Genomic DNA, 19,301 nt, shown 5'->3' on the forward strand with positions numbered 1-19,301 from the left:
TTGCGGGTTAACATTAAAAAAACTTTCACACATTCCCCTGGATAATCTCATTAAATGTGTTTCACTTAAACTCCCAGTGCATTCCCATAATTTTTAAGTTGATCATTGGAGGGGTTATTTTTAAGTTGATCATTGGAGGGGTTAAATGCATTATGTAAAGTATTAATGGCACACAATATCTCAAGTGAACTTATTTTTCTAAAAATACATCTTGTTCAACTCACTCTACTCCACTTGTGGTGCCCAATTGAAAAATGACTGATAGCAGACTTGTTAAGCCCCAGGAATGATGCGCTCACTTCAACTTCTTGCAATGGGTCTGATCGCCTTCTCTCCCCCCGAGGTTGAGCGTTACGACGACAACTGCCAGTTGAGTTCTGCCCATAACCTTGAGTCCTGGAATGAAAAGGAGATATTGTTACCCTGCAATTTATATAATATACTCACTTAATCCTTAGTGGACGGATATGCTTACGAGCAGCAATAACAGGATTTGGGTGGTGGACGGAGTGACTTGTAACACTAATATTACGTGCTGTCGATTTGGGGGAATCAGGCGTGAAAGAGATGCTATTACTTCTATAGCCCATAAATTCACTAATGGCAACTTTTTGACTGACTAATAAGAGACTCGGCAGCTCAGGGCTTAGATGGGATCTTGACTTCATTTATTTATCAGAAAAATCACATAACTTCGTAAAATTTACGATTGTATTGAAAAAGAGGCTCGACAAAGGGTTGTAAGTAGCCATTGTCAACTTCTAGTGGAAGGAAGGGTAATTTAAAAAAATAGAAAATTTTTTTTACACCATGTGCATTTGTATATCTTCCTCTTTACATTGAGGTTATTTTTCTTAAATTGGCTGACCTCAGTTTTGCTGGCCTGGGTTGCTGCATACTGATTTATTACCTGGTCCATTAAGATTTAAAATGTTTTGGACACTTTTGATCTATAAAACATTAATGTTATGGCAGTCTACTACAGCAAAAGTTTAGAAAATCATGTTTCACTTTATTAATTTTTGTATGAACATTTTCTTATTAGCTTATATTAACCCTCTTACGCCGACTGGACGCATTTTACGTCGACATTTTTTGTCTCCCGTGTGCCGACTGGACATATTTTACATCGACTTACAAAAGTTTTTTTAAAAATTAGTGGAAAAATACTTATAGGCCTACCAGCCTAAAACTTTTGAATCACGCGCCTTGGGGGATGCTGGGAGTTCACGGATCAAGGTGTTGTTTTGTTTACAATCGTTACGCAGGCGCGCAAGCGCGAATTTCTTTCTTGCCGCACTAAAAAGTATCTGTGACACATCTCGGAAATTATTTAGTCACTTTGACATAATTTTTGTACCATTGTAAATTAGCCGTTACATGAAGTATTATATATGAAAATGTGCGCATTTTTATGTAGAATACAACAATAAAATACTAATGATTGTAACTTTTATCAGTTTTGAGATATTTTCATATAAATAACGATAATTGCCAAAATTTCAACCTTCGGTCAACTTTGACTACCAAAATGGTCGAAAAACGCAATTGTAAGCTAAAACTCTTATATTTTAGTAATATTCAATCATTTACCTTAATTTTGCAACTAATTGGAAGTCTCTAGCACAATATTTTGATTTATGGTGATTTATGAAAAAACTTTTTCCTTACGTCCGCGCGCGGTAACTCTTCCGAAAAAAATCATACATGTGATTGTGGTAATGTTTGCACCATTTTAAAATTAGCCGTTATATAAAGTTTTATATATGGAAATGTGCGAAATTTTATGCACAATACAACTAAAAACAACCCATGGTTGTAGCTTTTATCAGTTTTGAGATATTTTTCATATAATAACAATAACTGCCAAAATTTCAACCTTCGGTCAACTTTGACTCTACCGAAATGGTCAAAAAACGCAATTGTAAGCTAAAACGCTTATATTCTAGTAATATTCAAGCATTTACCTTCATTTTGCAACAAATTGGAAGTCTCTAGCACAATATTTCGATTTATGGTGAATTTATGAAAAAAATAACATTTTCTTTACGTCCGCGCGGTAACTCTTCCGAAAAAATCATACGTGCGATTGTGGTAATGTTTGCAACCATTTTAAATTAGCCGTTACATAAAGTTTTAGATAGCAAAATGTGCGCAATTTCATGTAGAATACAACAAAAAAAATAATTGAAGTTGTAGCTTTTCTCATTTTTGAAATATTTGCATATAAATCACAGAAATAGAAAAAAAAAAAACCATGTTCAGTCAACTTTGACTCTACCGAAATAGTCGAAAAACGCAATTGTAAGCTAAAACTCTTACAGTCTAGTAATATTCAGTCATTTATCTTCATCTTGAAACAAATTAAAAGTCTCCAGCAAAATATTTAGATTTATGGTGAATTTAAAAAAAAATCTTTCCTTCCCTCCGCGCGCGGATTCTCCGCCACAAATCTCCAAAATGCGTACGTACCATTCTCGGAATATTTGCTCCGTTTCATATTAGGCATTTCATAGAGTTTTACATATGAAAATGTGCGCAATTTCATGTAAAATAAAACGAAAAATATTTGAAGGTTGTAGCTTTTCTTATTTCTGAAATAATTGCATATAAAAAATATATATATAAAAAATTCGACATTCGGTCAACTTTAACTCGTCAGATATGGTCGAAAACTGCAATTGTAAGCTAATACTCTTACAGTATAGTAATATTCAATCATTTGTCTTCATTTTGAAAGAAATTGGAAGTCTCTAGGACAATATTTAGATTTATGGTGAATTTTTGAAAAAAATATTTATGTCCGCGCGTTACGAATTCATGCATTATTTTGTGATAATATTTTCTGTGTTGCTTTTATCGTTTTACAATGTTTTATATACCAAAATGATTGCAATTTAGTGTACATTACAACGAAAAAAAGTAACTTGTTACCTTTAACCGTTTTGCGCACACCGCGATTTGAATATAATTATATATGACATTTCGTTTTTGTCGCTGTCATATGTCGCATTATTTATATATGATAATGATAATTTTTTCATTTCTGATGGTTGCATACTAACCTTCAGCCAATGACAAAAAAAGGAGCCAATAATGAACTCAATCTTGAAAACTAAGCGCGCTGTGATTTTTTGAAAAAAATATTTTTTCCGCTTCCGCGCTCACTCTGAAACACCTCCAGCACATGGGAGACAATTTTTTTTTTACCGCTTCGGCGTAAGAGGGTTAATGGGAAAATCAAAAGTAAATTAGCATTAAGCATCTACTTTCAACATTAAACATTACATCCTTGATACCTTGCTAAGGCTTCCCAGTGATGGCGAGCAAGGGATGTCAACGTTCCTCTAAGGCCGGCCACAGAGTCGCAGGAGTGACACGCACAGCTCCTATGGCCCAAAGACAATTACTCTTCCCTTCTTCTTTGATAAAGCCATCATCTCCATTACTCCTAGTTCCTGGATCCCCTTCAACAAGCCTGTCAATATCTATACCTTCCAGCCAAACGGAGCAAGTGCATTCACTCCTGTCTGGAATAAAGAAAAAAATTGCTAACAACGGTCAGAAAATAATTGCATGTAACTCTCATTAATAAGTCATTATTACCATTACAGCTATCAGATAAAAAAGTTATCATAACAACACTGAACTGGGAACAAAATATTTAACTTAATTTCTATAAAGCCTCTGCAATTCCCTGAAAACAGAACTGGTACAATTTTAATTCCTTCTTACATAGTAATGAGAAAATTTAAGTTTGCCTAGAGGCTTGTATGTTACATGTCCTTGCCCAACAAGATGCTGTTAATTCTCATGATAGAGAGGAAAAAAGAAAGAAAAAAAAAATACACACTCTGTCTCTCTCACTCTTTCTCTAGCAATTGAAAATCGACACCAACCAAGAAAAGTTTAAAGAATGAAAGGCAAATATTAGATTTACGAATCCTTGAAATTATCAATACATACTAAAAAACCATGATAAATCCTTGAAATTATCAATACTTACTAAAAAACCATGATAAATCAAGTTAGTTCCATGTATGTATTAAAATTAGGTCCACTTCTCAATATTCAAATTGCTATTAAATATTATTGTTACCATATCAAGTAGTAGTTTAACCAGACCAATGAGCTAATTGACCTGGTTTTAATGATAAGAAGTATCAAACAAAAATCTGTATAGTAAAAGAGGATTTTGGCTCTGGTACACTAAGACTTCAGAGTTTTCATCTTGTATACCAAAGAAGTATTATTGACTTTGGAGTGTTCATTTCACAATTTTGCTCATATCAACTTTGGTGTTAATTTCACAATTTTGCTTATCTGTTGATGTCTGGGTTGAATGACAGGTTTATATTCAACATCCAGCTTTTAATTAATAAACTACTCCGTAATGGATTTCCCTCATGACTTAAGAAGAAACGTAATAAAAATGATATTGTTAAACTACAATAAAGTTTTGTACATACTTACCTGGCAGATATATACTTAGCTATAGTCTCAGACGTTCCGACAGAATTTCAAATCTCGCGGCACACGCGACAGGTAGGTCAGGTGGTCTACCTTACCCGCCGCTGGGTGGCGGGCGTATGAACCAATCTATCTCTCCAGCCAGATTTTTTTTTCTTTCACCTGTCTCCTGAGGGGAGGCTGGGTGGGCCATTAAACGTATATATCTGCCAGGTAAGTATGTACAAAACTTTATTGTAGTTTAACAATATCATTTTTGTACATGAACTTCCCTGCCAGATATATACTTAGCTGATTGGCACCCTTGGTGGAGGGTAAGAGACAGCTAAAGTAATAAGGAGAGATAAGAAACAACTGATGTTGTAGGATATAAATAACCTTGGTTCTTACCTGTTCAGACAGAAGACTTCATTGATACTGTCTCTGAGTCTGCGTTGCCTGGAGAGCTACAGCTAGGACGTGACCTGATGCTGAAAGACTCTCGGATCTACCACTGGGATATATGATCCCTTTGTGTGGTAGAATCCAAGTCGGATCCTGTTAAAGGGAGTTCGTCCCTATCTTAACAGGTCCTAACCACTACTACTGCAAGGAGCCACACTCATCAGACCACCTAACCAAACTACTAAAGATTAGTATTACGACCTAAAGAGATGCCTTCATGCATCCTCTTTAAGGCAACCAACAACAACAAATACAAGGGGGAAAAATTTATACTACTAAACAGATGAGTTTCCAGCTCCCTGCCCCAGCACTGAATCCGCAGATACGTACGGGCCCAAGGCGAAGCATTTTTCGTAAGTGATTCTCACATCACGTAAGTAGTGGTTCGCGAACACTGACTGACATCTCCAGAATGTTGTCTCCATCAGATTTCGCACGGACATATTCTTGTTGAAAGCAATAGAAGTTGCTATGGCTCTTACTTCGTGTGCTTTCACTTTAAGAAGCCTAAGATGTTCTTCTCTGCAGGATCCGTGTGCTTCTTTGATGAGGCTTCTCAAGAAGAAGGACAATGCGTTCTTCGACAATGGACGAGTAGGCTCTTTTACTGAACACCACAGGACCTCTCGGTTGGCTTTCAGTTGCTCTTTTCTTCTAAGGTAGTATTTCACCATTCTCACTGGGCAAAGAGTTCTCTCGGGTTCTTCTCCTACCAAAGAAGATAACCCACGAATCTCGAAGTTCTTGGGCCATGGACTTGATGGGTTCTCATTCTTTGCAAGAAAACCAGGAAGGAAAGAGCAAATGAGAGAGTCCTCCTTAAAACCCACATTACCATCAATCGCCTGAAGCTCACTCACTCTTCTGGCGGAAGCTAGAGCCATCAAAAACAGAGTCTTCCTGGTAAGGTCTCTGAATGAGGCTGAATTAGGGGGTTCAAACCTAGAGGACCCAAGGAATTGAAGGACTACATCCAAATTCCAGCTAGGTGTCTTAGGAGACTGCATTTTCGTTGTATCAAAAGACCTAATAAGGTCCTGTAGGTCCTTATCTTCCGATAAGTTGAGGCCCCTGTGCCTGAAGACATTCGCCAACATAGTACGATAGCCTTTAATCGTCGAAACGACTAAGCCACATTCTTGTCTTATGAATAAAAAGAAGTCTGCAATTTGATTCACAGAGGTACTGGAAGAGGAAACATTATTCCTCTTGCACCATCTTCTGAAGACATCCCACTTCGACTGGTACACTCGTAAGGTGGAAGACCTCCTCGCTCTAGCGATTGCCTTAGCAGCTGCTGACGAAAAGCCTTTCGCTCTGACCAGTTTCTGGACAGTCTGAAGCCAGTCAGACTGAGAGCGGGGAGGTTTTTGTGGTACCTGTTGAAGTGGGGCTGTCTGAGTAGATCGCTCCTTAGAGGAAGCGATCTTGGAAAATCCACTAGCCATTCCAGCACCTCTGTGAACCAATCTTGTGCTGGCCAAAAGGGAGCTATCAAAGTCATCCTCGCGGAATCTGACTCTGCGAACTTTTTTAAAGTCAACCCCAGAATCTGGAAGGGGGGAAACGCGTATACATCGAGTCCTTTCCAATCGAGTAGGAGAGCGTCTATCCCTATTGCTCCTGGATCCGAGATGGGCGAGCAATACAGATCCAGTCTTTTGTTCTTTGAAGTTGCAAACAGGTCTAAGAGAGGCCTGCCCCACAACTTCCAAAGGCTCTGCAAACATCTTGGTGCAGAGTCCACTCTGTGGGAAGGACCTGATCTTTCCTGCTGAGGAGATCTGCCCTTACATTCCTTTCTCCCTGTACGAATCTGGTGAGAAGTTTTATCCCCCTTTCTTCTGTCCACAGAAGAAGATCTCTTGCTGTTTCGTACAAAGAGAAGGAATGCGTCCCCCCTGTTTCCTGATGTATGCCAGAGCTGTGGTGTTGTCCGAGTTTATTTGCACAACTGCCCCTGTCACATCTGACTCGAACTCCTTCAGAGCAAGCCACACGGCTATTAGTTCTTTCCTGTTGATGTTCCAGGAAGACTGGTCCCCCACCCAGGTTCCTGACACCTCCTTGGTTTCCCAGAGTCGCCCCCCAACCTGTTTCCGACGCATCGGAGAACAACACCAGGCTGGGTTTCTGGGATTGAAGAGGCAGTCCCTGCGAGAACTTGTTGGGATCCGCCCACCATGCTAACTCCTTCTTGATTTGAAGAGAAATTGACAGGGAGAACTTCAAATCCTGAGAAGGACGACTCCAATTCCGATGAAGAAAGAATTGGAGCGGTCTCAGGTGAAACCTTCCTAGGGAAACAAATTGCTCCAGTGAGGAGAGTGTCCCCAGCAGACTCATCCACTCCCTCACTGTGCATACTTCTTTCCCTAAGAAGGTTGTTACTTTTTCGAGTCCCCGGGCTATCCTCTCCTGTGACGGAAAAGCCCGAAAACTCAAGAGAGTTCATCTGGATCCCCAGATAAACGCACTCTTGAGCGGAATCAGACTTGACTTCTGCAGATTGACGAGTAAGTCCTAAGGAATAAGTCAAATCCAGGGTTTTCTTCAAGTCCTTCAGACAACGATCTCTGGAATTTGGCCCTTATAAGCCAATCGTCGAGATAGAGCGAAATCCTCACCCCTTCTAGGTGAAGCCAATGTGCCACATTCCTCATGATGGCCGTAAAGACTTGGGGGGCCGTGGAGAGGCCACACAGGGCCTGAATTGGAAGATTCTTCCCCCCATCATGAATCTTAGAAACTTCCTCGAGGAAGGATGGATTGGTACGTGGAAGTAAGCGTCCTGTAAGTCCAAGGACACCATCCAGTCCCCTGGACGGAGTGCTGCTAACACCGAGGCAGTGGTCTCCATCGTGAACTTCTTCTTTTCGACGAAGAAGTTCAGGGCGCTTACATCCAACACCGGTCTCCATCCCCCTGAGGATTTCGGAACTAGGAACAGGCGGTTGTAAAAGCCTGCCGAAAGATGATCTGCCACTAGTTCGATCGCCTCCTTTTCCAGCATCTGATCTACCGCTAGTCGGAGGGCTTGATTCATGATGGGGTCCCTGTATCTGGCCGTCAACTCCCTCGGGGTATTCGTCAAGGGAGGCCTTGAAGAGAACGGGATGAGATAGCCCTTCCTCAAAATTGACAGGGTCCAGCATCTTGCGTCTTTCTGGCCCAGACTTCTGCAAACTGTAAAAGCCTGGTGCCTACAGTTGTCTGAAGGACTTGAGTCTTACTTGGGAGGTTTGATTGACTTCGTAAAAGTCCTCCCTCTTCTATTTGGTTTCCGACCTCTGAACGAAGAAGATCTAGAGGTAGAAGCCCCTCGAAAGGGTTCCTGAGAGGTCGGCTTAGCTTTCTTCGTCTTAGTCTGGAAGGTAGGGCGCGGCTTCCTTGCAGACTGCGCTAGAAGGTCCTGCGTAGCTTTGGCAAAGAGAGCCTTCGAAATGTCTTGAACCAGGTGTTTAGGAAACAGCTGCGTAGAGAGAGGGGCAAAAAGCAAAGACGATCTCTGAGCATGTGAGACAGACTTTGTTAAAAAATGAGCAAAATACTGATCTTTTCTTCAAGACCCCTGCTCCAAACAGTGAAGCTATTTCGCTGGCCCCATCCCTCACCGATTTATCCATACAGGATAAGACACAATTCAAATCCTCCGGAGAAAACGTGTCCGGTCCTTGAGTTTTCTTGGCTAGGACTCCGAGGGACCAATCGAGAAAGTTGAAAACTTCCAAGACTCCTAAAAATGCCTTTTAGAATGTGATCTATTTCATTCATTGCCCACGTAGTTTTGGCCGAATTCAAAGCTGATCTTCTAGTGGCGTCTACTAGTGCCGAAAAATCTGCTTCAGCTGAAGACGGAAGGCCCAGTCCCAAGGGTTCTCCTGTCTCATACCAAAATCCTGTCCGTCCTGAAAGCTTCGACGGAGGGAAGGCAAACATAGTTTTCCCCGCTTCTTCTTTAGTACGCATCCATGAACCGAAACTCTTGAGTGCTTTCTTCATAGAAAGAGTCGGTTTCATTCTCACACACGAAGATCCTTTCGTTGCTTTCGCTGTGGAGAACAACGAGTGTGGGGAGAAGGAGGAGCAGTAGGGAGGGCTCAAAGACTCTCCGAACTCCTGAAGGAGAAGCTCTGTGAGCTTCTTGTACGAAGAAACTGTTGCCGATGTATTAGTTTCTTCCTCAGAGGCTTCCTGGTCTTCTTGAAGAGGAGAACGAGGATGAGGATCCTTATGAGAAATCCTTAGATGATTTCCTAGCTGGGGTATCAGTGCGATGAAGGAGACAAACGTCTTGAATGAGGAGAAGATTCCAAAGTAGAGAGGCGTACAGGAGAACGACGAGTCGTAAAAGAAGGACGCTTATCCGAAAAATTCTTGTCTAAACTCGCATCTTCCTAAATGCAGACAAACTCTTAACAGCAAAAGAGGAAGGACTCCTTTCCCTAGAAAGACCACGTCTATCCCTAGGTAAGGGAAACCTACGAGCACAAGAGCGCCTTACTAAAATCCTGGCGACCGATCGTGAGGAAGAGCGGTCTACTAGGGCGCTCCGAGCGCCTATCTGTCACAGGGCGCTTAGGGAATCCTGGCGCCTACCAAGCGGCGAAACGTTGCTAAAAATAGGGCGCCTATCAGGAGCAGGGCGCTTGAGAGGCTCTTGATGCCTACGAAGCGGAGAGCGGCTGCTATGCTCCGAGCGCTTAAACTGAACAGGGCGTTCGGCGAGATCTTGGTCCTTACCAAGGGGAGAACGTCTGTAAGGCTCCGAGCGCCTAACAGAAGCAGGGCGCTTGAGGCGTTCTTGACTTCTAGCAAGAGGAGACCGATCAGGAGTAGGGAGTCTCGAGAACGAAAGAGCGCCTACAGGGAACGAAGCCAAACGAGGAATCAAGGGGGGGCGTCTTTCTCCAGGAGAAACAGCTACTAAAAGGAGAAACGAAGCAAACGAGGATCAAGGCGTCTTTCTCCAGGAGAACAGCTACTAAAAGGAGGACGCTTACCAGGAGCAGGGCTCCTACTAGACTCTTGATGTCTTACAGGGGAGGAGCGAACTCCATGCGATGAGCGCCTACCAGTCACGTTATCCGACGCCCGACGACAGTAGTCGGAAGGAGAAGTTGCGCCTACTTTCAGAAGGGCATTCCCTAGGTTCTCTGAGAAGGCGAGGAGAAGAAAGATGAGACGGAGACGACGAAATAAGTCTTCTATGACCTGAGCGACTCTCTTCTTGCACGAACTCTAGAGAAGGAGAAACAGAAGGGGCTGAGCTCGCTACCCGAGGCAGGAATCCGATCTGGGGAAATATCTTCATAGTCCAAGGAGCGCCTATCCGACGAATGGCGTCTCGACACCTCCGAGTGGGAGTGGTGTTCCTCTCGTGAAATGTTACGATGTGTAGAAGTATCCTCAAAAGAAGGAGATCGCCGATTACAAGGAGAGCGCTCTTCCGACGAAACGCGCCTCGATCTCTTGATAGGGAGAGACAAATCCTTCCTTCTACGCGATCTCGATGCCAAGGAGTCCGCCAAGGCTGTGATCTGAGCTTGTAGGCCCGCTAGCACTCGAGGAGTCCCCCCAGGATCTTCTTCCGAAGCAAGCTCAGCGCGAGGAGCGGGAGAAGGAGGGCGATCACTGGATCTCCTAGGCTTCTTTGCTTGCAAGGAAGCTACATCAGAAAAGTCTTCTGGGCTGGACGCTAACGTACTGAAGGGAGCCTCCGCACCCCTCTTCAACGGGCGTGACGCCTCCTTAGAGCTCCAACCACGCTTCGGCGAAGGAGAAGAGGATGACGAAAAACACTGACGAAGAATATTCTTCTTCTTATGATCCAAGGCAGCCTGGGAGCGAACTTCAGGATCTGCCGAGGGGACGCTTGACCGGTGGGGGCTCTCCCTAGCCCTCCTGCGGCTTTCGACTTTCCTCCTCCACTGGAACTGGGAGTCTGGAAGAGGTCTAGGCCTGGAGGCACTAAGGAGCCGTCGGACGCACCCTCCACATCACTGGGGTACACTGCACTTATCATCACTGACACTCTTACCTTGATCAGTACGAAGATTCTTGTCTTCCTTAGAACACAAGGAAGCTTATGAGGCCGTCGCCTCTGAAGACGAATCTACGGCTTTCCGGTTGCCGGGGAGCATGGAGCTGAGACCTGGAAGGAAGGTTCTAAAACTACATTAATGTTAGTTTCATTCTCACTCATTCTCGACCTGCTCGAACTCCTTGAAGAAGCTTTACGTACCCTATCCCTTTCAAGTTTCCTAATATAAGAAGAAAAAGAGCCTTATATTCATCTTCGTTCAAAACCTCACACTCTTGACACGGGTTACTAAACGAACATTCATTCCCCCTACATTTAAACACAGAAAGTGTGAGGGGTCAACCGCAGCTTTCGGTACCTCACCTTACATCCATCGGTCAAACATACTCTAAAACAAAACCGGAGTTTTGGAAACAGAATCAAAATCAGACATTCTACAGGAAAATCCAGCGCAAAGTCAATAACGGTCCACAATCAGCGTATGCCAAGCCAAAATAGAGCGAATACATCACCAAAATGTCCAAATCAATCTCCAGGCAAGCGAGAAATGAAGAATATATCGGAATGAAACGACAACAGTTGTTATCACTTCAGCGACAGAAAAAAATCTGGCTGGAGAGATAGATTGGTTCATACGCCCGCCACCCAGCGGCGGGTAAGGTAGACCACCTGACCTACCTGTCGCGTGTGCCGCGAGATTTGAAATTCTGTCGGAACGTCGGAGACTATAGCTAAGTATATATCTGGCAGGGAAGTTCATGTACAAAAATTAGGATTCCTCGTAAATTTTTACTAGTATTTAAATATAGGAATATTAATTTATTACAGTAACAACCTTTGACTTTAAATACGTAACTATGATTATAATTTTATTAAGAGTATACATACTCTAACAATTCAGTTAACAGACACTGCCAAGGATTTTTTTTAAAGAATTCCATGTAGAAAAATCTAGCATCATAATGAAAAGACGACTGTATTTATTCTTGTGTCCATCTTGTATCCATTAACATTCCTCCTTTTACTGTATCCTCTCACTTTCATCACCTATTCTTCTTAAATGTGCAGGATGCTGAAGGCTTTAGGTCACTACCTGATCTTAAGCCCAGATCCTCTCATCATTCTATTATTTTTGTCAACCTTATTCTTTTCTAATGTTCAACTGTGTTACTTGTTAAGAAATGATTTTATCCACTAATTCAAATGAATCAAAGAATTCTGTCAAAAGTACTGAAACAAAAAAGAAATGGAATTGATGAGGTATGTATATGGAAATACAACAAAGTTAGCATGTAAAGGGGAACAAATAGCTATACAATACTGTACTGTACTACTAGCATTTACCTGTGTTTGATATAAAAGCTAGCGCTGCAGGTGATGCCACACTTAGAAGCTTGGGGTTGTGACTAAGTAAGGCTGGTAAATCAAGGCCTGCATGACTCAGGGCAGCCACCATATGAGAGTTGGTTGCTGATAAAGCCAAAGAAAGTGGGGTGTTTCCACGATGGTCTGGTTCTCCGGCAAGACGATGCAACAGATTTGGTCCTAATTCTGTTGCTAATATATGTTGCACCTCTATACATTCCACTTCATCCGATTTTATAGCAGCATGTAAGAAGTTGCAACCATCCTAGGAGTAAAATATATAAAAATCAAAATTTCTATAGCCCACTTTATACCTTAACCTTTTTTCTCTCTCGAGTCACTCAATTTTGAACAATAAAATTTCTAGAATGGTCCTTATATAAATAAAACTAAAAATATCCAGCTATGCCTTACATTTGCCATAAATCTATGCACACCTAATTTTGTTATAATCTACCACTTCTACCTATTCTAAACATTTAAGCTTCATTTCAATTTAGTGGTCATTCGGCTACTTCTCTCAGAGCAATGTCCCACTCATCATAGTTGTAAAATAAATGGAATGCTGCACACAATCTCCATAAATTTTCATGCAATATGTTTGGGTTGAATCATGGATGTATGTAAGTACTGTACATGAACCTTCAGGCTTAAGAAGGCTCAACAATGGGTTGCTACTGCTTGGCTCTGAAACCCAAAAACTAAGCAATTGTAAATGCTGTCAGGCAAGGGTTCTTGTTACAAAATGAAAAGCTATCTCAATAAACCAAAACTCCTAGCTACAGGTAGGCAAGTAATATCACTTAGTTCTACATTAAAGATGTGAATGAGGACTGAAGAACCATAGTTGGGAAGATGGCAAAGCCAAAAATAACTGACTTTCATATTAAGTGAAGACTTATTCTGCTGCAACGTGAAGCAAATGCTGTACACTACATCTAAAAATTAATAAAATTAAACAAAAATATCCTTCCTCTAACATAGGAATATTGCACAGTATTCCTGTGCCCTTTATATGGCTAAAATATTAGTACCAATCTTCTGACAATTACAATGTAACCACATTCAGTCTTGAATTTGAAAATTCACAAAAAAAATTAAAGTAAAGAGTACACTAATACACAGACCATGGCAGCAAATGAATTGATGTAATCAAGATCCAAATAAAACTATAAACACTCAAGTACAGGGATGGAAAATCAACCATTTCTTTTGTACTTACACATCTACACCAAATGCTATCTTGCCTTTTTTTCATTTACTCCCAATCAATTATAACAAGTATATAATATACCGTACTGTGTCACAGCAAGGCACTGTATTCCAACAGATTTAAGCTACTGTGTCATAAGGGCAGGATTTAAAAATAAATATTTTGTACATATCCTATTCTAATATATACAAAAATTGGGAATTAATAAATGTAAACCACATTGCTTTTGTAACTTGCACTCGTTATTAAAAAATGATTCTGGAATTATAACAAATATGTAGACCGACTTTCAGTAATTCTTAGTGACCCTTACTAATTTTAAGAATTCAACACTACACAAGTACATCTAAATATTATCTTTATTACGACAAATTAGTTTAAAATGATCACAGTCACACAGCTTCTGTAGAGCTCAGTATAGTGATTTGTTAACTAATGAGAGAAGAAAATATAATTAAAATAAATTTGGTCTAGTTAAAGTAGTTGGAAAGTTACCATTAGTAGGAGACAAATGGGAACAGAGAAGCCAGCAATGCATCTGGGACAAATAGAAGCTGCAAAGAAACTTTGGTACCATCTACAGGTGCCACACAAGACAGAAGGCTAAAGATAACCCCATAAACCCACTATGGGAATGTTTGAACATACCTTAGTAGTGTGTTCTAATGATTGGGGAAAACTAAGCAGGGCAGCAGCAGCTGGGGTACAGGCATACAGCAGAGCCAGGTAGGTGGGCGTGCGTCCATCATCATCCTCGGCTGCCACACTCGCGCCACATCTCACGAGCACCGGCACCGACCTGGCACACCGCATACCATTACTAGGGATGCTACATATTACCTCCCAACAATATACCATCACCTGTAACCCAAACCATTCATATAACCCTAAAACACACTAATAACTAGCATCACATCTACAGCCATGTGATAAAACCAACAAGTCTGAGTACTGTACCATTAAAATAACTCTTGCAACTTAACCCTTATATAACACACTACACTAACATTTAATAACTTGGATACCTAAACAAATGAACTATAGTACCTTGTACATTAACCCTTCTCTGAAACCATATGGTCTTTTCATAGTCAGCCATTAGGAGAGGAATCAACATACAGTACATAAATCACATACTTCAAGAGTATCCTAACACCATATATGTAGTACTGAACTAGACTAAAATTCAGATTTTCTATAAGATATACAGTAATTTAAACAATTATTCACACTCACTTGACAACATAGCCCCATTATCTGACTGTACTTGGGAACACTGATCTACAGAGAAGCAAATAAGATAAAAAAGATAAAATCAGTTACTAGATAAAGGAACAGTGATCAATAAGACAACTTAACTCTAGGTCATGAAACAATAAACGATGGATGTACAGTATCCTATCAAGTACTTACTTGATTGTAGAAAATTGTAGAAAGCCTTTGAAATTATTACTCTTAATCATACTGAAACCTCCAGATAACCTGTGAACTTGTACTATACAAAGCTAAAAACTGGGATTGCTCCTGTTACAGATCAGTCACACCCAAAAAAAGTATACAATTCATTAAACACATACTAGGCAAGAAACTTTAAAGGTTATAACTACTTTGTACAGATTTTGCATTAATACTAAATAAAATTTGACACCCGATAATATCACTAAAAAGATAAACATTAAAGTTCTGCAATACCAATTGAAATATAACTGACTTTTATCAACAACACATAATAACTGATTACTAAGACAACCAAGTGAACTTTCTTGACGAGAGAGTACGAGATTTATTCGCTTTTTATTTTTTCTTTTCAACTTTCGCTTCCCTAGTACCACCTTTTTCCGACCATAAATTATTAAAGTGTGAAAAAACAGTTATTAAAAACCCATCATTACCCAATATAAGTGGTCTTCATAAATTTGAAACACCCCCTTCCCAATCTGAAAGATAATGATCCTCAGCTGACTGAGCAGTTGCAATGAGAACACATCCAATGGATCTGGATCTTGGTTTCCCTGCAGGTAAGAGCACTAGACTTCTTGGGCTGATCTAGCTTGCCAATAAGCTCTTATTTATTCATAGACAAAGTTAATTTAAATTTTGACCCATATTTCTCTTACACAAGCAATTCATCCTATAATGGCACTTGCTTCTTTCCGGGACATACTACGTAAGGGCTGCCTAACCCAAGGGCATAATAATAAAGAAAAGACAGGAGGTTAACAAACACAATTTTTAACCTGATTCTCATAAATCTAAATTCTAGAATGAAATATTTTATGTTCAAAGCGCATTCATGTCAAATGTTTGTTAACCAATGGAATGGACACTATTCTATCTTTCATCAGTCTCTCTATTTTCCCTTACCTTTGTTAGTTTATCTACAGTGTACTGGAATTTTCTGGGCCCTAAGAATCTATGAGGCACATGAGCACTGGTGATGACCAGAAGATAATTTCCTTTTGAAACATGAATAGACTAGAGTATAGGATTTTGTGAAGAACACGAGAATGCAATAAGTAGTTACGGGTTTGAGTGAAATATTAAATTCTGTAAAAAAAAATTACATCTCATTTTCATTATTTGTACTATACATACTATACGCATATGTACGAAGCTGAAAACGAGAGCCTGAAATTTTAAAGATTTAGAGCAAAACCTTGTTTACTGATGTAGCTGATAACACAGTTGGGGTGAGACAGTAAGGCATCAATGGGAATGACAGGGTACTGGAATGTTATCAAGGGTGTGATACTTCCATGACTGGTTCAAGTATTTTCACAAAAACATTACATTCTCGCAATTCACCAAATTTTTGTTTTTCTACAAGGTTATGCAAGGGAAGTTAAATTCCCTCTCTCTCTCTCAAGAACTGTTGTTTATAACATGATGTACACAGCAATAAAATATTAATTTCACGAACTTGTTGCTATTGTAAGTAAAAATTTGGTAAAAAAATTTTACAAAATCTTTACCCGAGAGTTCAGTCTAGTTACCCATCCAACCCATGAACAATATTTGAGGTAAATACAACCAGACAGAACAAAATAAAAAACCTTGTATAGCTATTTATATATGAAACAGAAAGTTGCTCACCAAAAAGTCACTTATAAAATATGATATAAAACTTATGGAAACTGTATACTGTACTGTTGAATCATATTAAATGAAGGATCAAAGTTCTGTACTCTCAATGGGTAATAATTAAATAAAAAGATGAGTATTTAAATCATGTACAAAAATAGGATTCATTCAGTCCATCAAGAATAACGATCAAATTAACAAACAGCTTCAGGCATAGAGAAAGAAACAATGAAAACAGGTTAGTGGGATGTCAAAAAGGAAACTATGTTAGTGCAAAAAAAGAAGAGAGGCTGCATGGATGTCAACATTAATGAATCAGTAACAATGGTGTCACCGCTAAGAGACATCTGTTGAAGAGGAAAATGCAATCAACATTAAAATACCATCAAAAAGCATGGACGGGACGTCACAAATGGGGAATTTGAGTAAAACTAAAACTAAATACTGATTATTTCTGAAAATGTCAAAGGAATAAGAAAAAGATTCCTGAATTTGTGCAAGGTAACTAATAACATAACATCATATTAACCAAAAACACTGGCTTTTCAGTGAGTAGCACACATTTCTGCCAAACCTCCACCCCAATGCTTTCAGTCCCATTTTCCTTGTTTCCATTACACCTACAATAGGTTACCAGTATCCTTAACCTTTACACCTGCATTACCACAATGACCTATAGACAAATCTTAGCCTCAAGATACCTATCAGTGTACTGCTAAACATCAAGCCCCTTTAGCTCTTTTAACATACACTGTTATATTTTAATTCATACAGTGTTATATTTTAATTAAGTTCACACCAGCTACAAGGAAAAACCTTAAATAAAAAAATCACTTACTGCCAGTTGTTCCCTTGTGCTGCTAGATGTAAGGCAGTCATTCCGTCCATGGTAAGAGGTGTAGATACATCTAATGGGGAGTGAGGGGGCTCTAATTCTTCACCATCCAAAGGGGCCAGCAAAATAGGAGGATCAGATAGAGGTAGAGGTGGAGGCGGACCAGACGGGGATGCAGTAGGATTACAATCTTGAGTTTGTGTAGAGGTTACAGTAGAAAAACCTGGGGCTATGCTAGACAGAGGAGCTACAATTTTATTACTCACTGATGTTAGAACCTCTGATGACATTGAAGATAATGAGAGTAGGGGTGGGGGAGATGATGATGGTAGAGGTGGAGGTGAAACAGAAGGTGATGCAGATGACTTTGGTAAAGCTGCCGTTGCTGCAGTAACTACAGAAGAGGGATCTGACGAAAAGCCAAAAGCATGTGGTGAAGGTGCTAAAGGAGACACAGGAGGTAATGCAATACCCCCATCACCGATATCTATCTTAGCAGACTGTGGAGGGGGTGGGGGAGGGGGAGGAGAAAGAGGTGGCAGTAGTGGAGAAGATGGATGGGTTGGAGATGATACAGGTGAGGATGGGATTGGAGAAGAGGAAGAAGAGGATGAGACAAACTTGTGAATTACTTGGACTGGGGTGTTTAGGAGCTAGGTTGGGTGAGGTTGGTGCTGCTATGTTTGAGGAACCTGAAAAAAAGTACAAGCCATGGTATAACAACACTAAAAATGCCAGACTGACTACATTATCAATATTCATCAAAATATTTCTGTAATCTGGTAATCATTTTATGTACAAAGCAACGATTCAATTGTCTATGGCAGTAATGACACTGCAACCTGAAATAAACATATTATAAAGCATCGCAAAGTATTATGGAGTGTTTTAAAGCTCACAATACAAATTCATTACCTGGAACTAGGCTATTTTCTGAATAAATGAACAATAAATAATATATAAATGCTGTGTGGATTCATGCTATGAGTACATCTAATAAAAGCTTCACCTAAACAATGTACTAGGGTAAAATCTACATACCAAAGAAACAAATTTACTATAAACTCTGTGTGTGTGTGTGTGTGTGTGTGTTTGGTAAACAACACTGGTTACAAAGGAAAGGCTTGTATCATGAGGATTTCAAATTGGATAGAAGAACCCCAAGGACAAGGAGGACCCAGACTACATTTGACTTCAACGTGAACTCATTTAGTACAAAAGCATGAGATTACCCCATAAGCAGCTAAACTGCATTCATGCTATGGACTGAATGAAATATATCAACCATTACTACATCATGCAATTTACACTACATTGAGTCACTCAGACACTGAATAAAAATTGGAATAAAACCCTAAAATTCTTTCAAGCTATGTTAACGGTTATCAAAACTGAATCACTGACAATGTAAGATCATGTTGTTATAAAGGTCCATAAAAAATATAGTAATAATTATTAAGAAAAAAATACTATATAGCCATAATTCCACATAGGAACAAATTGTTTACTAAACTAAAGGATACTAAAACTATACACCACTCATACAAACATGAAGATTAAATCAACCCACCCATAATTCTCTCTCTCACGCAATTCCACCAAACAATATGTATCACCTTCAATTCCAGACAGTATTAGGCATAATGAAAACTAACGTATCAATAAAAAAAAACCCAGCATGACTCCGCATCAAATACATTTTACTGGAAAAGACTGATGACACAGAAATGTTTACCACAGCTATTATTGAGATAATAGCAAATAACCACCACCTCTCTAATATCATCTTCAACCAACTTTAAGACAGCTTTACACACTCAATATCATTAGCATCAACAGCAGCCTACTTT

General features: G+C 39.9%; 1 protein-coding gene across 1 annotated transcript in view; it reads right to left on the reverse strand.

Annotated features, from left to right (window-relative positions):
* The window catches only part of LOC135222720 (cortactin-binding protein 2-like), a 144,048-nt gene that overhangs the window by 17,264 nt on the left and 107,483 nt on the right, over positions 1–19,301 (reverse strand). Inside the window, 7 exon segments of the mRNA XM_064260926.1 lie at positions 225–396; positions 3,300–3,345; positions 3,348–3,530; positions 12,302–12,587; positions 14,184–14,334; positions 17,455–18,056; positions 18,058–18,143. Coding sequence (XP_064116996.1) covers positions 225–396; positions 3,300–3,345; positions 3,348–3,530; positions 12,302–12,587; positions 14,184–14,334; positions 17,455–18,056; positions 18,058–18,143 — 1,526 coding nt within the window.

This window comes from Macrobrachium nipponense, chromosome 8 (assembly GCF_015104395.2).
Source record: "Macrobrachium nipponense isolate FS-2020 chromosome 8, ASM1510439v2, whole genome shotgun sequence".
NCBI classification, from domain to species: domain Eukaryota; kingdom Metazoa; phylum Arthropoda; class Malacostraca; order Decapoda; family Palaemonidae; genus Macrobrachium; species Macrobrachium nipponense.